This window comes from Pygocentrus nattereri, chromosome 22 (assembly GCF_015220715.1).
Source record: "Pygocentrus nattereri isolate fPygNat1 chromosome 22, fPygNat1.pri, whole genome shotgun sequence".
NCBI classification, from domain to species: Eukaryota; Metazoa; Chordata; class Actinopteri; order Characiformes; family Serrasalmidae; genus Pygocentrus; species Pygocentrus nattereri.
In genome coordinates, this window is record NC_051232.1 from 17,049,756 (window position 1) to 17,071,697 (window position 21,942).

Here is a 21,942-nt window from a genome sequence, read left to right on the forward strand (position 1 = left end):
TGCTGTAACACTTTCCAAAATAAAAGTTCGTGTGAGTTTCTGGTAAAAACTGTAGGTAGATATGATCACATTCAAGGACAACCAGTATCCGAACGATCGAATTTAGCTTAATATTACAACATGTAATAAATTTGCGTATTTATAAACTATGTCGTTATGTTAAACGCATACCGGGATATTTTGTATGCGTGTGTGTGGGTGTGTGTGTTTGTGTGTCTCCACTGCTGAACTGACTTCACTCCAACATGGCTGCACAGGACGAGCTCAGTAAGTTTGACCACATATTTGAAAGATTATTTGCACTGAACTGACCTCGTTTCGTGTCCTCTTGTGTTAAAGCCAGACGTTTTGTGAAAATGAAAGCCATCATGTTTTTATTCATTTGACCACGCGTTATTGATACGGCCGCGGTGTGAGGTTTAAAGCTAGCTGGGCTGGGAGCTAGCCGGCTGCTGCTCAGTGCTTCACAGGCCCACTGCACAGTCATGCTCCGAAATGAAAGTGAGCTTTTCTCGGCAGATTTGAGCGATTTAAAATTCGCCACATGTATGAAATGCTTTATTAGTGCCCTCCGTTTGTTTGGGGTTCAGTGTCATTTGCAGTGAGCGTGTGAAATAAGGTGGCGTTACGCCCTGAGGGCCCAGCCTCTGGATGTAATGTTGCACTAAGCCTATTTATTGCACACTTGCACAGTCTCTTTTTGCACTATTTGCTACTATTTGCACTTCTGGTAGATGCTAACTGCATTTCGTTGCCATGTACTTGTACTGAGTAATGACAATAAAGTTGAATCTTATCTATCTATCTATCTGCTGAAGTTTGTTAGCTGCCAGGCTAACTGAGCAGCCCAGGCAGCCAGACGGCTGTTATTCCACATTAACTGACTACAGACCCGTCACTTCTGATCCGCCGCTTCAGCCACTGCGCTGTCCGTGTGACCGGACACTGAAGCAGCGACAGACGCGCTACTGAACGTACAGATGAATACGAGCAGCTACTGAAGTGTTCATTCATTTTACTTGCCAGTTAAACGCAAGTCAGTCACAGTAACTGTAGTCTTGCTCTTTTTCATCAGCCAATGTGTGAACATCTCTCTCTTTCGCCCTCCCCTCTCCCACCTCCCCTCTCCCACCTCCCCTCTCCCACCTCCCCCTCCCTCCCCCCTCTTTCTCCCTCCCCCCTCTTTCTCCCTCCCCCCTCCCTCTCTTTCTCCCTCACCCTCCCTCTCTTTCTCCCTCCCTCCCCCTCCTTCTCTTTTTCCCTCCCTCTCTTTCTCCCTCCCTCCCCCCTCCTTCTCTTTCTCCCTCCCCCCTCCCTCTCTTTCCCCCTCCCTCCCCCCCTCCCTCTCTTTCTCCCTCCCTCTCTTTCTCCATCTCTCCCCCTCTCCCTCTTTTTTATTCCCTCCCTCCCTCTCATTCCCTCCCTCCCTCCCTCTCTCTCTTATTCCCTCCCTCTCTCTTTCTTATTCCCTCCCTCCCGCTCTCTCCCTCTCTCTCTCCCTCCCTCCCTCTTTCTTATTCCCTCCCTCCCTTCCTCACATTGTCTCCATCTTTCTTTCTTTCTCTCTCTTTCTCCCTCTCTCTCTCTTATTCCCTCCTTCCATCCCCTCTCTCTCTTATTCCCTCCCTCCCCTCTCTCCCTCTCTCCCTCCCTCCTTCTCTCGCTCTCTTATTCCCTCCCTCTCTCTCTCGTATTCCCTCCCTCCCTCTCTCTCATATTCCCTCCCTCCTTCCCTCTCTCTCTCTTATTCCCTCCCTCCCTCTCTCTCTTTCTTATTCCCTCCCTCTCTCTCTTTCTTTCTTATTCCCTCCCTCCCTCTCTCTTATTCCCTCCCTCCTTCCCTCTCTCTCCTATTCCCTCCCTCCATCTATCTCTTTCTTATTCCCTCGCTAACCTCTTTCTTATTCCCTCCCTCTCTCTCACTCTCTTATTCCCTCCCTCCCTCGCTCTCCCTCTCTCCCTCCCTCCCTCTTTCTTATTCCCTCCCTCCCTCCCTCTCTCTCTCTCTTTCTTTCTTTCTTATTCTCTCTCTCTCTCCCTTTCTTATTCCCTCCTTTCCCTCTCTCCCTCCCTCCCTCTCTCTCTTTCTTATTCTCTCTCTCTCTCTCTCTCTCTTTCTTTTTCTTATTCCCTCCCTCTCTCTCTCTCTCATTCCCTCCCTCCCTCCCTCTCTCTCTCTCCCTCCCTCTCTCTCTCTCCCTCTCTCTCGCTCTCTCTCCCTCCCTCCTTCTCACGCTCTCTTATTCCCTCCCTCCCTCTCTCTTATTCCCTCCCTCCCTCCCTCTCTCTCGTATTCCCTCCCTCCCTCTCTCTCATATTCCCTCCCTCTCTCTCATATTCCCTCCCTCCTTCCCTCTCTCTCTCTTATTCCCTCCCTCCCTCCCTCTCTCTTATTCCCTCCCTCCCTCCCTCTCTCTCTTTCTTATTCCCTCCCTCTCTCTCTTTCTTTCTTATTCCTTCCCTCTCTCTCTTATTCCCTCCCTCCATCTATCTCTTTCTTATTCCCTCGCTAACCTCTTTCTTATTCCCTCCGTCTCTCTCTCTCTTTCTTATTCCCTCCCTCCCTCTCTCTCCCTCTCTCCCTCCCTCCCTCTTTCTTATTTCCTCCCTCCCTCCCTCTCTCTCTCTTTCTTATTCTCTCTCTTTCTTTCTTTCTTATTCCCTCCCTCTCTCTCTCTCTCTCTCTCTCTCTCTCTCTCTATCTTTCTTTCTTTCTTTCTTTCTTTCTTATTCCCTCCCTCCATCTGTCTCCCTCTCTTATTCCCTCCCTCCCACCCTCTCTCTCTCTCTCTCTCTCACACTCTCTGTCTCTCACACACACTCTCTCTCTCTCCCTCTGTCCCTCCCTGTTTCTTGTTTTTCTGTTTGTGTCTTTCTGTAATAAATTTTTTGTGTGTAATCCCCCCTACAGATCAGCTGGAACGTGTGTTCCTGCGTTTAGGTCATGCAGAAACAGATGAACAGTTGCAGGACATCATATCCAAATTCCTGCCACCTGTTCTGCTTAAACTCTCCAGCGCCCAGGAGGGTGTCCGCAAAAAAGTAAGTGCTTGTTTGTCTGTAGGAAAAACAAATGAATAACAATATCTCAGACATCAAGCAATGCATTTGTAAGCATTTAATGAAAAATCTGGGGAATTCCACTCTGTGTGATAGTAATTTGAGCTCATCAGTTAGTCATTAAATGAGATGTACAGTTAAATGGTCAAACTTTAGCTGATTTTAAAAGAAGTGCGTTATCTAGCCTTGTTACGTTAGTTATCTTGAATCGAGGAGCGCAGCAGTAGACAGGACCATGCTCTGATCCACATCAGGAAAGCACTTCTGTACAGCTGAAAGTAAAGTGCATTTCATAGTTTAGACCTCCTGCTTCTCAGCTGTCTTCACTGTCTCTATAGCACAGTGACGTGTTTGTGTTGTTGGAAGTCTTTTTGGCTGGATGGAGATGTCCTTTAAAGCCAGGCATATACTGTCTGTGTACATGCCAATCTGATTAAAAACATTCGATAGATTAAAGACTGAGGGGATTTATATGCTCACTCTTTACATACACACTACAAGTAATCAGATCTAAAATTTCACACTTAATGTAGATGTTACCATGACAACGAGCATCACAACACATAAGCTGGACGTCCTGTCCCACTGCCATCTTTTGAGACAGCTGAGACAGGTCAATCTACAGAAAACTTCAAATAAAGCTGTTTCATTCAATATAACATGCTTCGCACAAAGTACTGAGCGAACACACTGAGAAACTGAGCTACAGCAGCTCAGCTCTCCATGCTGTGCTATATACACAGTAGGACAATATAGCCTATTTTACAGTGACCACTTGAGAAAACAAACGCAGCATATACAGACAGATGACTTCTTTTTTGCCTCCATTTTTGCTGCCTTGTGGGCTTCCAGCTGTGTTGGTAGTAATTTGCCAAGGTGGAATGATTAAAGTGACCAACAGCTTTGTGTCCAACTGGCACAAAATCAGTAACTGCGTGAGCAGATCCTCATTCACTGGCAGCTTGAGTGTTGTGTTCATTAGTGTGGCAATGTACACTCGGCTTACAGCACGTGGTATCAGCTGGTATCGAATGTTAATATCAGTGTCTTTGTCTGAGACTGAGTAAATGTATTTGTTTCAGTGCATCTCTAATTTTTAATGCTGTTTGTATGTTAATGATTCTTTAATTTAATCAAACTTAATGTAATTTAGGCTTTAATTGTTTAGGCTTAGGACGGGTCTTGAGACGGGTCTTCCTAATATTAAATAGAGAAACAAATACCAATGTAACAAAGTGAGCCATTGAGTATTCAGATAATACAGGCTAGTCCTAGTTGTATTGCTGACTCACGTAAATCTCATTCAAGAAGAATTCCCCTTATAAAAAAAAATAATAAATTGGACATGAAGCCGGATTCACAGACACTGCGTGTGTGGCGCGAACGATGCGGAAAGTCTTGCTTTTTATTTCAGGATGCACGCTAAGTAGTCAGCGCTTTAACACAGGCAGTGAAGCGGCGCAGTGTGTAAAGAATAGACCCACTGCTGATTTTTTTCAGTACAGCTAAATACAATGAAATAACCCTTGAAAATCAATGAAAATTAAACAGAAGACCATATAAAAACAAAATACTAGCTAAACATTCCCTCAGTTGGTCCATCAGGCTTGAATCTTTGGCCTAATCACAAGTCAAAATGCTGTCCAGGATAAACTAATATACCAACAAATATTTTGTCACTCTTGCCACTTTTGCTACCTCTACCTCTCTGCATGAAACTCACAAATTACATTATAGCCTAAAGTTTTCCTGCAACATAATCGTAAACCAATGTCTTAGACACGGTGTAATATATTTAGTGCCATTTTGGTGTTTCTGTGAGGGAGCTTTTAGAGGCATTAAACTCTTCAGACGTCTGGTTCCTATCACCAACACTGACTCGTTAAGTTTACCTAGAAAAGAGCATTTCATATCAAATTATGTTGAACTTCTCTTATTTAAGTATTTAAGCATACAGAAAATTTGAAAAGTTGGTGGAATTCCCCTGAAAAGGCTTCCCTTCTAAAGTGATTTAATATTTGCTGTTGTTATCTTGCTCCATCCAGGTAATGGAACTGCTCGTTCACGTCAATAAAAGGATCAAGAGCAGACCCAAGATTCAGTTGCCCGTGGAGACACTCCTAGTGCAATACCAGGACCCAGCGGCCGCCTCATTTGTCACGGTATGTATAAATTAACTGTCCAACTGCTAAATGCTTAGCATATAGTCTTCTCTTTGGAGAAGATGCTAACATTGTCATCTATTAATTATACATTATTGCCACTTTAAACACAGAGTATATGCAGAATGTGGTCATTTCTTTCAACATCTCAGTCCTGCACCAGTTTTCCCAACTCTTTTTACTGTAAATAAATGCTTATACTGTAGATCTATGTTGTAGATTGGAACGTGCAGTGTACGTTGATTTTCTGAAATTGCATAGCCTTTTTAGACATAGTGCTTAACTGTGGTTGTGTTCAACTTTTATTGCGCAAACCCATTATCAAAAACTGTAAAACCGTATGTGTAATGCAAATAAAATCTGAAAGCAGTGATTTTATGAACGTACTTCGACTGGAATTTGAACAAAAACAGTACAAAAGCAAGATATATAATGTATTTCTTGTCAACAGCATTGTGGGTTTTTTTTTTTGGTAAATATACAATCATTTTGAAATCGGTGCCTGCAGTGTTACAAAGCATGTCCTAAAAAGTTGGGTTATGAGCAATTTAAGACTACGGCCCAATCCCATTTCTTATTTTTATCCCTTACCCCTTGTTTTCCAGTGTCGCCTTGCCCCTTGGAACTGAGTAGTGGTAGAAATCTTCCCCTGTGAAATGGGACAAATAAAGAACATTACATCATTACATGCTACTAGCGGTGTGCTGTATGCGACCCTGCCAGTCTGCAGTGATAGAGGAGGGTAAAGTTCAGCAACTTCACTGTTAGGCTGTAGTTACGTTTAAGACATCATATACCTTCAAAGAGGGGGGATTCTAAAGTGATATGAAGCTGAAGTCACCTGTTCACCAGCATCTTGATCAGATTTTCCCTTCCACCTTAAATTGAGGTGACCCCTATCCCTAGACATGAATGCACAAAACGCTAATGGCTAAGTAGTAGAGGCAAGGGGTAAAATGGGATTCAGCCTTGGAATTTCCTAAATAGGTGATTTGAATCATGCTTGGCTATAAAAGGAGCATCCACAAAGGTCTAGTCTTTTATGAGCAAGGTTTGCTCGAGGCAGTTTTCGGTTAACATGGATCAATGGCAAGGATATTACATATTTCACCCTTTATGGTGCAAAAGGTCATCAACAGATTCTCTGAATCCAGAGAAATATCTGTACATAAAGGGCAAGGCTGAAGGCTACACCTGAATGCCCATGATGTTTGACACCTCAAATCAAGTACTGGCATGTTTCTGTGATGGATATCACCACATTGGCTTAGAAAAACTTTGAGAAACCATTGCCAGTAAACACTGTCACTGTGTCCACAAATCCAAGTTAGGACTCGAAGGACTTGTTGAAAAATGAGTAATGTCAAAAAATGCTGCCGACTTCTCTGGACTCTTAACTTAAATGGACAGATGCAGAGAGTTTGCGTATGTTGTAGTCTGAGGAGTCTCATTGTTTCTTGAAATCATTGATACTCATGTTCTCAACTCAAAGAGCACAAGGGCTTCTAACTTTTTTTGGAACTAGGCATGTATTGTTTTAGTCCTGTTTTCACTGACTAGTGGATTTATTTGCAGAACTTTACTATAATCTACATAAAAATGGGCTACCCAAGACTGGACGTGGCCAAACAGTGTGAACTGGCTCCTACATTGCTTACGGCGATGGAGGGCAAACCAGAACCTCAGCAAGACAGGTGAGTCTGACCTTCAAGAGTCTATGTGTCTAATTCAACAAATTAGATCGATATTTTTGTGGAAAATCAAATTTGTACACATTACCCCTTCCTTTAATGTGATTCATTAACCAAGATATATTTTCTTGTTGGTCTAACACTGCACAGAATTCAGGCTTCCAGATGCCTGATGCTTCTACTGATTTTAGATATGTGGCATTATTTTGTCTTCAAATTAGATGGATATTTCTTGTCTCTTTTCCAGCTTGATGCATTTGCTGATTCCTACGCTGTACCACATGAAGTATCCCACAGAACCGTCTAAAGCATCGCCCTTTGTTCTGACTGAGAAACCCAAGACGGTCCACCAGCTGCTGGAGTTCATGCTCGATGTGCTCCTAATGCCTTATGGGTATTTGTTTTAAGTTTCCCTTCCGCTTTCAGTCTTGGTCAGGTCCCACCTACTGGCTAGGTCACTACTGTTTACACTGTGCTCCAAGCTGAGAGGGTTAAAGGAGAATTTCACTGATTTGTTGAAATGTCTGCACAATTAAAAAGATGGAAACATAATCATTCAGAGTAGTTTGACCAAAACAAATACTGAAGAAATTTGGTAACAAAGCAGATACATAGAACGATTTTCTGTGTGCAGATATTGTAAAGATATTTTAAAGTTTTTAAAATTTCCATCCATCCATCCACTTTCTAAGCCGCTTCTCCGTCAGGGTCACGGGGGGATGCTGGAGCCTATCACAGCAGTCTTCGGGGGGAAGGCAGGATACACCCTGGACAGGTCGCCAGTCCATCGCAGGGTTTTAAAACTTTGTGCTTTATAAAAAGTTTTACTGGGTTTTTCCAACAATAGCTAAAAGCCATCAACCTTAAAATGCTCATTAGATGATGATGATGATAATAATAATAATAATATGTACAAAATGAAACAGTTTATTGAAATATATTTGATATGTGTTGTTATTTGTTGACTGGACTAGTAATTATTTGCTAAGCCTTTGCTTTGTAAGTATGAGTTTCCCAAATGTAAATGATTCCTCCTGCTTTGTAGGGTCTCTTTAACATTGCCTTATGATCCAAATTGATTTTGAATTCATTTTGGCTACCAGCTAAAAAGGGCTTTTTCCTCCCTGTGCAGCTTTGTGTTGAATGAACCACCCAGTCGTCCAGCTCCTTCCTCGCCACAAGGCGCTGTGGCAGGAGCAGCAGCAGGACAGAACCTCCCTCAGCCTCCTCCTGGGATGAGCCTGTATGCTGTCAAAAGGGTCATTGGAGAGGCTCAGTGGAGCCCTGAACAGCTGGAGCAGGTGAGGGAATTAGTACAGTTTTTGTTTGGGATGAAATGTCTGTGAATGCTATGATGGCATGTTCATGCATAGTAAGGAATCCACAAGCTGCACTGCGAGTTATCATGTCAAGTAAAATGATCTTAAATCTAATATTTCTCCTGTTGGGATTGTTGTAAGCTTATTTCACAATGATAATTTCTATACCTGAAACCAGCTAAATTAATTGCCAATATAATGAGACAACTTTTCTTGATGAAATTGCTTAAAACAAGTAAAAATGTCTATGTTGTAGATTGGAACATACAGTGTATGATGATTTAATGAAATTGCATAGCCTCTTTAGATGTACTGCTTAACTAGGGTTGTGTTCTATCAGTAATTGTCAACTTTTATTGTGAAAACCCATTTCCAAAAACTGTAAAACCGTATGTGTAATGCAAATAAAAGCTGAAAGCAGTTATTTAGAAATGTACTTCACCTGAATTTGAACAAAAACAGTACAAAAGCAAGATATATAATGTATTTCTTATCAACAGCATTGTTTTTTTTTTTTTTTTTTGTAAATATACAATCATTTTGAAATTGGTGCCTGCAGCGTTACAAAACTTCCAAACAATGAGCAATTTAAGACTACGGCCCAATCCCATTTCTTATTTTTACCCCTTACCCCTTGTTTTCCAGTGTCGCCTTGCCCCTTGGAACTGAGTAGTGGTAGAAATCTTCCCCTGTGAAATGGGACAAATAAAGAACATTACATCATTACATGCTACTAGCGGTGTGCTGTATGCGACCCTGCCAGTCTGCAGTGATAGAGGAGGGTAAAGTTCAGCAACTTCACTGTTAGGCTGTAGTTACGTTTAAGACATCATATACCTTCAAAGAGGGGGGATTCTAAAGTGATATGAAGCTGAAGTCACCTGTTCACCAGCATCTTGATCAGATTTTCCCTTCCACTTTAAATTGAGGTGACCCCTATCCCTAGACATGAATGCACAAAACGCTAATGGCTAAGTAGTAGAGGCAAGGGGTAAAATGGGATTCAGCCTTGGAATTTCCTAAATAGGTGATTTGAATCATGCTTGGCTATAAAAGGAGCATCCACAAAGGTCTAGTCTTTTATGAGCAAGGTTTGCTCGAGGCAGTTTTCGGTTAACATGGATCAATGGCAAGGATATTACATATTTCACCCTTTATGGTGCAAAAGGTCATCAACAGATTCTCTGAATCCAGAGAAATATCTGTACATAAAGGGCAAGGCTGAAGGCTACACCTGAATGCCCATGATGCTTGACCCCTCAAATCAAATACTGGCATATAAGATAATCTTATAAGAAGTACACAACCATCTCAAAATAAGAAATTTTACAAAGATCGAGAATTTAAGGTCATTGCAGTTGACAGTTCAATTTTTTGCAGCATTTATGAACAAGAGTGAGAGGTTATAATCATGAAGGTGTTGGAGCCGTTGGTTTTATAAATGATATATAATATATATGCTCATTGGTTGGAACATGTAGCCACTGTCGCTCTCAGTGGACATCCACTGAGGAAATTGGGAACTGTGGTCTGTGGAAATCACATGATTTTCATCTTAAAGTTCACATGAACAATGCATTGACTAATGTTACTGCATTATTGATAGTAATGTTCCTACACTGTACTGTTGCTCTTTACATTGTTTCATAATGAGTGGACCAAAAGAAATAGCCCACAGTGACTCGGTTCCATTAACTTACATTAAAAGTAAAGTATGTTTTTTCCTTCCCCTGCATAGCTGCCTTTTTGGAGATGAGGTTTTGTTCCTACGGCAGCAATATTCAGATGCATTCATTCACCTGACATTTAGGGCTGCCTGCAGTAGGCCTCTAAGGACATGTGGAAAGTTACCCTATACTCACCCCCTGGTCCCAGAGAGAGCAAATTAATTCTTATTTTCTCTTTAAAATAGATTTTTAGTAACAAATATTGTGTTATTTATCAAATAAAACAGAAGATTCCATTTGAATCCTGTCCATCTTTTTGATTTATATATTGTTTTGACTTTTTGGCCCTTGCCCACCACCAACAGAGCTCTTAGGGACCCTCAAGACATAAAACAAAAACTAGGCACCTCTGATACAGTTCTGCTCTTTGTGAATGTGTTGGGGTTTTTAATGCTTCCCTCTACAGTGTAAGCTAGGGATCGTGAAGTTCATCGAGGCGCAGCAGGTGCCTGAAGTGGAGACAGTCGTCCACCTGGTCATCGCCTCCAGTGACACCAGACACAGTGTTGCCACGGCCGCCGACCTGGAGCTGAAAAGCAAGCAGAGGTACTGTGCTTTTATATGAGCTGGCAAGTATGGACTATGGATGTTTTGTATGAACTGACGTATCACCTAATGTGTGCTGTTTTTTTTTGTATTACAGCATCATTGACTGGAACAATCCACTTATAATTAACAAGATGTTCAGAGTTTACTTGGGCGACATTCCACTCAAAACAAAGGTATGTTTCTTGTTAAGGTCAAACAGCTGGTCAGGGTTTGGGAGTGTCCTTGTAACAATGGTTGCATTAAAGAAATGTTTCAGCAAAAACTCATTTTGAGCCTATTTTCCAGGTGTATTCGATCAACCAAGATGTGTTTGGAGTCCAGATTTTGCTTCTTTAGTTTAGAACTGGAGCTGCGAGGCTAATATTGCTAACAGGCACTAGAACTGCACCAAAATAACTCAAATGGATTCTGTAAAAATACATCTACAAAATCTGTCAGCACGCAGAAACCACACCCAGCCCTTCATTTGGGTCATGCAGACTCGCTGATGTGGCTTAGAGCACAATATGATTTGTCGTAAGCTATAAAAAAGTAAAAATAGAGGACCATGTTCCTCTGTATTGAACAAACACTGATTCTAGATCAGCACTGCTGCTCCTGAGGTTTGTCTATTTGGACAATGTTGTCTAAAGTGATTGTCCTCAGTTTTGTTCATCTTTACAGCTCACAAAGTCATTTTGTGTCCTAAACCACAAAGATAAGTCTGCATGACATGAAGACTCAGATGTGGTTTAAGCAGGCTGAGAGATGTTTTGTGTGTATGCTTTTGGGTTGAGTTCTAGTGTTTGTTAGCAGTGTCAGCCTCACAGCTCCAGAACAATTTGAGCTCCAAACACATCTCAGGTAAACAACTACATCTGGGGTAAGTGGAAAATTGTGATTAGATTTTTCATCAGACCTTTCTTTTAAAATTTGCCTCAATATGCTCTTGTGATCCCTCAAATCCGTTTGACATTGGTAGTTCATCCATTAATTTATTTTTTACCCAGGGTGCTGCAGTAAAGCGAGAGCTGAAGCATGAACCGGTTAGCACCAGAGTAAAGCTGAAGATACTGCCTCACCTTCTCCGCTCCAGACTCGCAGCAGAGTGTTTCCCTGCAAACATCCAGGTGAGTGAGAGAATAATCTCAGCCTCAGTTGATCTACTCAGACAGAAATGTAGTGTGTGGGTGTAGCTGTTGAGATTTTGTCAGTCAGGTTCTGATTCGCTATCCTCACATCCAAATATAGATATAATAGTTGTAATCAATTATTTTATTTTATTTTTTTACAGTATTTGATAATCTTAATGTATGTTTCTCTTTATTTCAGGTTGTCTATGATGGTCTGTTTGGAGCCAACTCCAACAACAAACTCCTGTCTCTCACTCTACAGTTTGTGCACCATATTTGTGTTGTGTGAGTGTTGCTAATATGGTTAGAATTTTCCAGCTACTTTGGAAAACATGTCCCATTAATGCTCAGGCAGAGATGGCCATAATGTAATTTCTGTAGTGTTAAGCATTTTGCAGCTTGTAACAAAAAATGTGGTTCCAGTTTTAAAAGCTTCTTTAAATAGCCAAATACATCAGACTGAGAAGAACCATATAACCATATCCTGATGAGCCCAGTGTTGTGTAAACTTTCCACCTGGCAACAGTAATATTTTTGTTTTACCTTTTTCATTTACAGTAAACAGTATTAAGGCATGAGAGTTTACATACATATAATATGCAAAGCAATTAATGTTTTATTTTAGGGTGTGTACATAATTGAACTAAATTCCATGCCATGGCTTTTAAAGAAAATATTGCGCCACTTGATCTAAAATTTGAACATCCATCAACTAGAAGATGAAAAATAGTTAAATCCTTCATTTCATCAAGCATGTAGTTTCAGCTTCGATCCAAAAGTGTTGGGAGTATGCTGTTAATACAAACATTTGAATAATCTGATAACTGTAGAAATCCAATTATGATTGGATTATTGAGTGCATGTAAACACGCTCATTGAGAGACAGTTCTGGATTGCAGGAAGGCCAGTCTTGGCACGTGCACTCTCTGAGTTTCTTACTAATACCCCCTCCAATACCATGACAGACCATCATGACTTCAGAACTACACTTATAATACTGTGGATAGTCCTTTACTTCTTAGGCTCTTAATATACAATGTCTATTATTTCCATAAACAGTCTGAAAGGTGAACCCTTCAGACCATAATATATGTTTACACGGTGGTTGGTTAGTGTAGTGGTTAACACCTCTGCCTTTTACGCTGTAGACTAGGGTTCAATCCCCCACCAGGGTAAGCACCCTACACTATACCAACAAGAGTCCCTGGGCAAGACTCCTGACACCACCTTCGCCTACTTGTGTAAAATGATCAAATTGTAAGTCGCTCTGGATAAGAGTGTCTGCCAAATGCCATAAATGTAAATGTGTATCGGTCCATTTCAGATGAGCTCATTCTAGATGTTTTTGCTTTGTAGGTGCCCCGATACTAACAAGCCACTGGGTCTGATGCTGTTGAATGGCCTCACCAAGCTTATCAATGAGTACAAAGAGGTAGAATCTTTAGTATCCTTATTTCAATACTGTTTATTTTTACTGTTCAGAATCTCCATTTAAGGGCCCATATCCAAAATGTTTCTTAAAATTAATTTCTCTTCAATGTACAAAGCCTACATTTTTCCTAATTCATTTTTTACCTACCTCTGTTTATCTCTTGGCTTTCGTTGCAGTGCCATTAAGATTAATATGTCTAAATGTATTCGCAAATTGGCTGCCCTGCTTTGTTGTCCAGACTGAAACACTCCCGATAAGTTCAGTGTGAATAAGTGGGGTTAAACTGCTGTAGGCGGATATAAAATATATCCGCAGATATAACCTCAATATCAAAACCCTGATCTCTCAAAATAAAGAGTTTTGCACTTTAGTTTCAGTGTATGGACTGAGGAGTGAACTGTATATCTTGAGGCTCTTAACAACTTTTATCTTTTATTTTAAAAAGCAAGATAAATTCAAATTTCATGATATGGGTCAATCAAAAGGAAATTATGGAATGAAAAATGTTAAGACTCAAATATGATCATTTTATTCTTCAGGATCCGAAATTATTGTGTGTGGCCTACTCAGCTGTTGGAAAACTTTCAAGGTAATTTATGGTTTATTTAATTTATCCATTTGGCTAAGACAGAAAATAAAGCGTTATATACGAAAATGCAACAGATATATAGTAGTATGTACCGTCGTAACCTTTTTGATTTTGATAACTGCCACATGAACCATTCCCATGTTTCTTTTTATTCAAAAATCTCTTCTGTCACTGTATATCACATCTAGCCGAATGCCACAGCTCTTTACTAAAGACATAGCTCTGGTCCAGCAGTTCTTTGAATCCATGTGCAAGGTGAGTCCATTTATACCACTATGGAGCAGCAAAGAATGGTTTTCTTTCACATAACATGACAGTTTAATGTGAGTTGTACCCAGACAAGAGGCATTTTCATTAAGTTATACATATAAGATAGCTGGGTGCTTGCAATGAAAGCTGTATTTATGGTGTCTCACCCAAATGCATGCAAATGACCTGGAATATTTATCACTATAACCCAGTCTATCCCAGTTGCCACAAAATCTTCTACTAGTACTTAAAGGCTCTTGATACCCACCCTGTTAAGTAAAATGTTTTGTTGCATTTAACATGTTGCAAAAAATAAAAACAAGCTAAAGTGTACCATTACTGTTGCCAGTAATTTTGCATTAAAAACTATAATTAGACCAAAATTTTGTATACTTCTGTATTTTTAAACCAACGTCTGTCTCCACTTTCCTCTTAACAGGAGGAAGCTGATGTGCGATTGGCTATTCAGGAGGCTTTATCTATGATGGTCGGTGCATATGTCAACCTGCAGGGGGCACTCCTCAACCTAATGGAGGCACTGGTGGCCGCTTACATTGGAAAGGTTCGTCACATCAGTCAATTATCATTGCTGACAGATCTTGATTAGTTGCTTGTGATTTATTATGCTTAAATGGCACTGGAATATGGTGCTATTTTCCAGAGCATAATTGCTTTTGAAATGAACTGGGCACCAACTGAGTGAGTAGAATCAGTAGTTTTGCTTAGCTTGTTTTTGGTTTGGGCAGTATGGGATAAATCTTGACACTTGAAGATGTGCTTATTACAGTATTGATTTTCATATATTTAGAGATTTGATAAGTTCATAAAGTACTCCTATAATCAGAAAAACATGCTTTAATGAAATTTATCACAATAAAATAGTCATATTGGCATCCCCTGGTTTGATTATCCTTTTATGTAGCAAAATTAATTTATGGATGTGCAATGTTTTATTTCATCATTTGATTTGATACTAATAACACCATATTTTACCGTAGCCTGAGGTGCAGGTGCGTCAGGTGGCGATGAAGTTTGCCAGCAGTGTGTTTGCGCCTGATCATGTGCCGTCCAGATACCTGTTGCTCCTGGCAGCGGGAGACCCGTAAGTTGATATCTGAAATATTAATATTTGTATTAATGTTCTTATAGTCTGTCTCATTAATGTTTGTGTGCTTATAGTCGTGAAGAGGTGTGTGGAGAGGCCCGCCGTACTCTGAGATCTCTGTCGTCTAAGAGGACAGAGAAAGAGGGATCCAAGCCCATGCCATCCTTTCCAGAGATGGTCAGCTACATCCAGGAGAAGGTACAGCCAGATAGAGTAAAGTAGGTGGGTGGGGGGGTTAATGGACAGTTCTGATGGCTCTTTTGGGGCTGGAATGAATCGCAAATGTCCATTCTTTTTCAAATTTTATTTACATTTTTTATGTATAGACATAAAAGCCATAAAAACACCAAAGTTGCTGCAGACATACTGAGTCATTTCAACAATTCAGGCAAATCAAATAAGCCCAATTTGACCTGATGGTGGCTTTATAGTGCAGAAGATTTTGGCCAGTATCGCTGCACCAGTGAAAATTGTATGGTCAAAATTTTTTTTTTTTTTTTTTTTTTTTCTTGGACCATTTTTTCTTGTTTTTTTTCTTTTTCATTCACCTCCATCATACTGTTTGTGGCTGGTATCCTAGTATTAGTAGACGTGAGCATGTAACTGGAAGGTGGGTTCATATCTCAGGACTGACTTTGTATACTTGGTTGTGCCCTTGTGCAATGCACTTGGCCCAGGTGGTGCTGCTCTGCTGGGGACACTGGGCTTCTCTGTAAAGTCCATAGCATACTGGGTTTCAAGCTCATGCAAATTGAAGTCTTTGGTTTTGGTCCCGTCCACACAAAAATCTTAATGTTCTCTAGTATGAATCTAAATAAACATTTAAAAGTGTTGCCCTTTGAAAACAGTATGGTTATTTTAAGCATGTAAGAGCTTTGACTGATTCAAACTAAATTTGAGACATACAGTATACTTTATTGCATTATAATGAAGCATCCAGATTTAGGGAAAGTTTTATCAATAGAGGGTGGTAGTATGTGTAAATAAGTACCTTGATCTGCCTTCTCTCCTAAACTGGGTAACCTCAGGTAGCAACTGGCAGGCCTTAAAAAAAACAAGGATTCACTGGCTCTTTATTCTAATACATTCTAATACTGGTGGGACCACAGCTTCTAGGCATGAATTCAGAAGGTGCTGGAAATATTTGATAGCGATTCTGGTGCTTGTTAGTTGCATAATGTAATAGCTGCAGAGCTGTCAGCTGCACAGTCATACTGTGAATCATTTGATCACATCCTAAAGGTACCCTATTGGATTTATACCTGGTGCTATTATAGTACACTGACCTCATTGTCATGTTCGCAGAACCAGTTTGAGATAAATTTGTGACAGTTGTTGTAGCCCATCCACCCCAAGGTTTACAGTGTTCAGAGATGCTTTTTTGATCGCTGCTGTAAAGAGTATTTGACTTCCTGTAAGCTAGAACCAGACATTTTCCTCCGACATCTCTCTCAACACATTTTCTACTTCTACCCACAGAACTGGTGTTCACTGGATGTTTTTGGTCTTTGCACTGTTGTGTGAATGAGTGGCCTCATGTTTTAGCAGTTCTGATGTTTTGATGTTTCCATTAACTGAAGTTCTTGACCCATCTTATTCATTGCACCACAACCCGATGATTGGCTGGTTGGAAAACTGACCAGCTGTACAGGTGTTCCTAATGAAGTGGTTGATAACAAAAGACCTGAATCTATAAACCTGACTTTCCCTATATACATTTTACTTGTTGTTTTCCTGAAGTTCTCAAAAGTTTGACATGACATTTCAAGCTAATGTCAAAATTGATCTTGTACCTGAAGTAGTCATTTAGAAATTTTAAACCGTAGCTTGAACAGTTATGATAAATGTCACAAGCAAGTATAATTGAATTCACATTTTTCTTTTGTTTTTCATGTTAATATTCTGGTTTGCTCCATGACTATAATTTAAAATGTTTGTAATAGGCTTCTGAGAGAATGAAGAGTCCAGCCAAATACATTATTGGAACCTCAACACTTCCTTTTAACCCTGCCACATTTGAAGAGGTGAGCCAGAATGTATAGATTATAAATATATACAGTACTATGTGATTTCTTTTTGTGTCTGTTGATAGTGTATTAATAAATAATAAGCAAAAGGTTCATCTTTATTTCTCTCTAGATCATTCTGTACCTCAGGATGTGTCTGGCTCATAGTGCTGGAGCCACACCGACTTCTCAGAGTTTGATTGATATGCAAGACGACGCCCCGCTTATTGGACGCTACATTCGATCATTGCTCGCAAATGAGGCTTCTCCCAAAGGATGTGAGACCAGTCCTGTGCAGGTCTACATGGATCTTCTACAGCAGCTTCTGTCAGCTGTTGGAGGTAAATGAAAGAGAAGGGCTGAGACACTGCACAGTATAATGTTTTTATTGCTTTTGAAGGATGAAACATACATACGCTACTGACAAAAAGTTGGGGATATTTGACTTTTGAAACTTAGTGAAATTTATGGAAAACATAGAAAGTTCACGCTACAGTGATATTGTATCATGAAAGTAGGGCATTTAAGTAAAAGCATGCAATGGAGATTTCCTCATCTCAAACAATTTATTGAAACAAAAACCAACAACAGTGGTGGGTAAACCCCCAAAAAAATCTCACTGTCTCAATAATGTCAATGTCTCAGTAACTTGTCATGTGCCCTTGAATATCAATTACAGCTTGACAATGACGTCTCATGCTGTTCACAAGTCGATTCATTTTCTGCTGTGGCATGGCATCCTACTTTTCTTGAAGGGTGGCCCTCAGGTCATTGAGGTTCTGGAGTACAGAGTTACGAGCCTCTACGCGGCGACTCAGCTGATGCCATAGGTTTTCTATGGGATTCAGGTCTGGAGAAAGTGCCAGCCACTCCATCTGAGGTACCCCAGTCTCCAGCAGCCGCTCTCTAATGATGCGACCTCGATGAGCTGGAGCACTGTCGTCCATGAAGATGAAATTAGGCCTGTGTTGTTCATGCAGAGGCACAATGACTGGATTAATGATGTTAGTAGTAGTATGGGCTTGTCACTGTACCATTCACAAAGTGCAGGGCAGTTCTGTGTTGACTAGACACACCTGCCCACAGTGTAACACCACCACCACCACCTTGCTGTTAAGCTCCTTGTTAGAGAACAGCAAGTTGTGCAAAACGTACTGAAACATTGAACAGGTGGACATGTGCTTTCAAAAGTTTAGAGAAGGTCACATTAAGTTCACCTGTAAAGGTTAGAGTGCATTTTAGGTTCATCCTGAAATTTCACCCAAAAACCAAATATCCCTGACTTTTTGTGAGTAGTGTATATCGTCATTGTCCAAAGAAAAACAAATATCTCCAAAATAGAAACTTAAAACCAAAGAATATTTCATTGTAAGTTAAAGATATGTGTGCGTGTGTGCGTGTGTGTGTGTGTGTGTGTGTGTGTTTATGTTTATATATCACACACATGGAGAGAGGGAGAGAGAGATTTTCTTGACTGTACATTTTTAAAATCTGCTTTGTGTATATGTGGCCATTGAAGATTAATAATTAAGTACACATTAATGTTTAAGTAGCCATCTCCTTTTCAATCTCCCACTAAGCCATCAGCTGTTTTATTTTCTTGTCCTCTTATCTGGTCGTTCGAAAGAATGTCATTCGATGTGTTCATTACCAGCTGTTCCACAAATTTGTTACACTTGCAACTGTTGCTGCTGAGTTTCAAGTGAGTTGCTGTAAACTTTAAATTATGCAATTTAAGTGCAATTTGGTTTCAGTAGTTTGGTTTCAGTTGTAGTTTTCAAGCAACTAAAGTTGAATGAACTATCTAAAATCTTAAATATGAATTTAAGACCAGAGTATGTTCATGTATAAACAATGTCTGTGTATGAAACCACATACATTTAGAAGTGGACCTCAAATGGAAAATTAGAAAAGAAAGAAAATGTAAAAAAATGAGAGCTGTGGGCAGCATTGTTTTACCACCCCGTTTCCAAAAAAGTTGGGACACTGCAAAATAGAATAGTTACAGGACTGCAGGCAGGTCAGTCTAGCATCCGGTCTCTTTTGATACGGAGCCGTGCTGTTGTAATACATGTAGAATGTGATTCGGCATTGACTTGATGAAATAAGTAAGTTCTTCCCTGAAAAAGACATGATCTGAATGCCAGCATAGGTTGCCAAAACATGTTTACATTGTTCAGCATTAATGGTGCCTTTACAAATGTGCAAATCACCTATGCCATGCTCACCTGTGCTCCCCCATACCATCATGAAAACTGGCTTTTGAACTGTGCACTAATAACAAGCCAAGTGGTCTTTAGCCCGGAGGACCCAATGTCCATAATTACCAGAAAGAATTTCAAGTGTTGATTTGTTGGACAACACAACATTTTTCCACTTCACCTCAGTGCATTTTAAATGAGCTTGGACCCAGAGAAGGTGGCAAGATTTCTAGGTCCTGTTTATATTTGTTTCCTTTTTGTGTTTTAGACTTTTAACTTTCATTTGTGGACGCAGAGACAACCTGTTTTCACAGACAGTGGTCTTTAGAAGTGATTTCCACTACAGAATCATGTCTGTTTTTAATGCAGTTCTGCCTGAGGCTCCAAAGATCACAGCCAGCAAATACTGGTTTTTGACTCTTTGAATCTTTTAGTGATATTATGTACTGTAGATGATAAAAAAGCAGGAGTTCTGTGCTATTATACATTGATAAACATTGTTCTTGAATTGTTACACTATTTGCTCACACAGTCTTTCACAGAATGGTGCATCCTTCCCTATCTTTAATTCTGAAAGACTCAATCTTTCCGAGATGCTCTTTTATACCCGGTCATGATACTGACTTGTTGCTTCTTTTTTTTTTTTAATTTTTAAAAAACTTTTTAAAACTTTTTTTTTAAACATTACGCAACTTTACCAGCCTTTTGTTGCCCTGTCCCAACATTTTTGGAATATGTTAAATCAAAATAGGTACAGTACATTTTCTCAGTTTCAACATTTGATATGTTGTCTTTGTACTATTTTCAGTTAAATGTAGGGTTTAAATGGTCTGCACATCATTTGCATTTTTTTTTAGTTTTTATTCATCATTGGATTTTTTCAGTAATTTGCAACAAAAAATGAAAAGCAGTAAAATTTTGTAATAATTTCAGTAATACATAACTGAAGCAAACATTTTCAAAAATATCTACATATATTACCAAAGTGAAATGAAAAGTATTTTCTGCCCTTAGGTTTTATCGTCATTGAACTGACAAAAACAGTTGTGTTCACAGTTGTGTACCACAATTTATGCTGGTAACTTTATAATGAAGTGAACACAACAGCCGAACCTCGTAATGCTGTGTTTCTGTTCTCTCATAAGTTTAGAAAATGGATAACGTTACAGAGAAGTTAAATTGGTTATGAAACTTATTCATATCAATCTTACTTGTTTAAAAAAAGGGCTCACAATAAATCAGTTATATTCCCACATTGATTCCCATAAATAGTTTTAAAATCGGTCTCTGCAGGTATTCCAGTGATGTATTGTCTTTTGGAGGTGGTGTCTGTCTGCCCTCCGAAACTCGCTGCCAGATTTGCTCACAAAATCGATTGGATAAAAGTAAGTGGTTCAGTCCAACTGCTTACTTCCTCAGCTGAATAAAATCAATTCATGTGACTGTGTACATTGATTTATAGTTATTGATGTTAGAGATGTTAATTGCTGTATTTCAGGGTCTAATGAATACTAATAAGGAAGATATGCGAGAGCTAGCTGCTCAGCTCTATGCTGTGGTTGTCTCCACCATGTCTGGCAACGAGCTCAAAACAGCTGTACAAAACCTGATCAAGATCACCAAAGACGCTCACGTATGTACCATTAAATTATCACCCACTTTATTCTTGTATTTAATGTAGCTTTTTAAAACATTGCCCAGAAATGTAACGTGTGCTTTCCATTTTTTATCGTCTCTCTAACGAATGAAGGTATTGTGCAGTTGAATACAATTTCAGTAAATATAGGTTTATTTAAATATAGGTGGTTGAATACAGATTGTTATTGTAATGACTTTGTAATGTTCTTATTAAGCCTTTTAAAATCAGTAGCTGCTTATTGACTGGCTGCTTCCTACTTCATTGTGTATATAATTCTTCACAGCATCTTGTACAACATATTGCATAAGCCATTAGAAGTCCATTATAACACTCATATTAAGCCTTCTTTAGTAAAAGATCATGGTCATTATTTTGTTGTATAATACAAGAAACTCGCTGTGGAAAATCCTGAATTCACCCTTGTTTTCCCATGTTAAAGTGGTAAACGATAGCCAATAGCAAAAAGTTATTTACCAGTCAATTGATAATACTTAAAGGAGGACAATCACATTTTTTGATCTCAAAATGCCAGAGGTTTTTCCATCTCACACATCGTTTACTATCAGCTGTTTCAGATAAAAACACAAAAAAATAAGGGTATATTAAGGCAGTTTAGAAATCTTAAAAAAATAACTGCCTATTTTAGGTGACATCAAAGAGGTAATATTTAATGTTTGTCAGGTAATATTTCATGATATTAGGCTAAAACACTTTGCAGCAGCTAAAGAGTTGTTAGCTTGGTTATTACCAACAGCCCGCTTCAGCTCAGGTTTTCTGTTTCTGTCGAGTGTGCACAGAATGACTGAATTCCAGTGTTGAATTGATGGTGAATTTCAAACTTTAAATTCTTAACTCTGAAGCTATGAATGTTTCTTGGAATAAATAATGTGTCTTTACATTGTACTTTACATGTGTTACTTTTTTTTACAGTCTGGCATAAATACTGGCTTTTTACATATGCATATGTTTTTGACTGAAACGATTATAAATTCCACTGAACATTAGGTTCTTACTAAAGTGTTTCACTAACGACATTGTGGTGGATGAAAGGGTGTGGCCATAGATCTACAGTGCAGATACAGCCAAACCACCAGCTGAACA

At 39.6% G+C, this 21,942-nt stretch overlaps 1 protein-coding gene across 1 annotated transcript in view; it reads left to right on the top strand.

Moving 5' to 3' along the window:
* The first annotated feature begins 245 nt into the window (after positions 1–245).
* ecpas (Ecm29 proteasome adaptor and scaffold) overlaps positions 246–21,942 on the top strand; it is a 45,633-nt gene continuing 23,936 nt past the window's right edge. Inside the window, exons 1-20 of the mRNA XM_017709349.2 lie at positions 246–267; positions 2,912–3,042; positions 5,106–5,222; positions 6,798–6,916; positions 7,161–7,307; positions 8,046–8,214; positions 10,366–10,505; positions 10,603–10,681; positions 11,498–11,617; positions 11,820–11,905; positions 12,977–13,052; positions 13,592–13,641; positions 13,830–13,896; positions 14,330–14,452; positions 14,889–14,992; positions 15,070–15,193; positions 16,939–17,019; positions 17,135–17,342; positions 20,496–20,587; positions 20,701–20,835. Of these exons, the coding sequence (XP_017564838.2) occupies positions 246–267; positions 2,912–3,042; positions 5,106–5,222; positions 6,798–6,916; positions 7,161–7,307; positions 8,046–8,214; positions 10,366–10,505; positions 10,603–10,681; positions 11,498–11,617; positions 11,820–11,905; positions 12,977–13,052; positions 13,592–13,641; positions 13,830–13,896; positions 14,330–14,452; positions 14,889–14,992; positions 15,070–15,193; positions 16,939–17,019; positions 17,135–17,342; positions 20,496–20,587; positions 20,701–20,835 (2,190 nt within the window). The remainder of the gene's footprint in view (positions 268–2,911; positions 3,043–5,105; positions 5,223–6,797; positions 6,917–7,160; positions 7,308–8,045; positions 8,215–10,365; positions 10,506–10,602; positions 10,682–11,497; positions 11,618–11,819; positions 11,906–12,976; positions 13,053–13,591; positions 13,642–13,829; positions 13,897–14,329; positions 14,453–14,888; positions 14,993–15,069; positions 15,194–16,938; positions 17,020–17,134; positions 17,343–20,495; positions 20,588–20,700; positions 20,836–21,942) is intronic.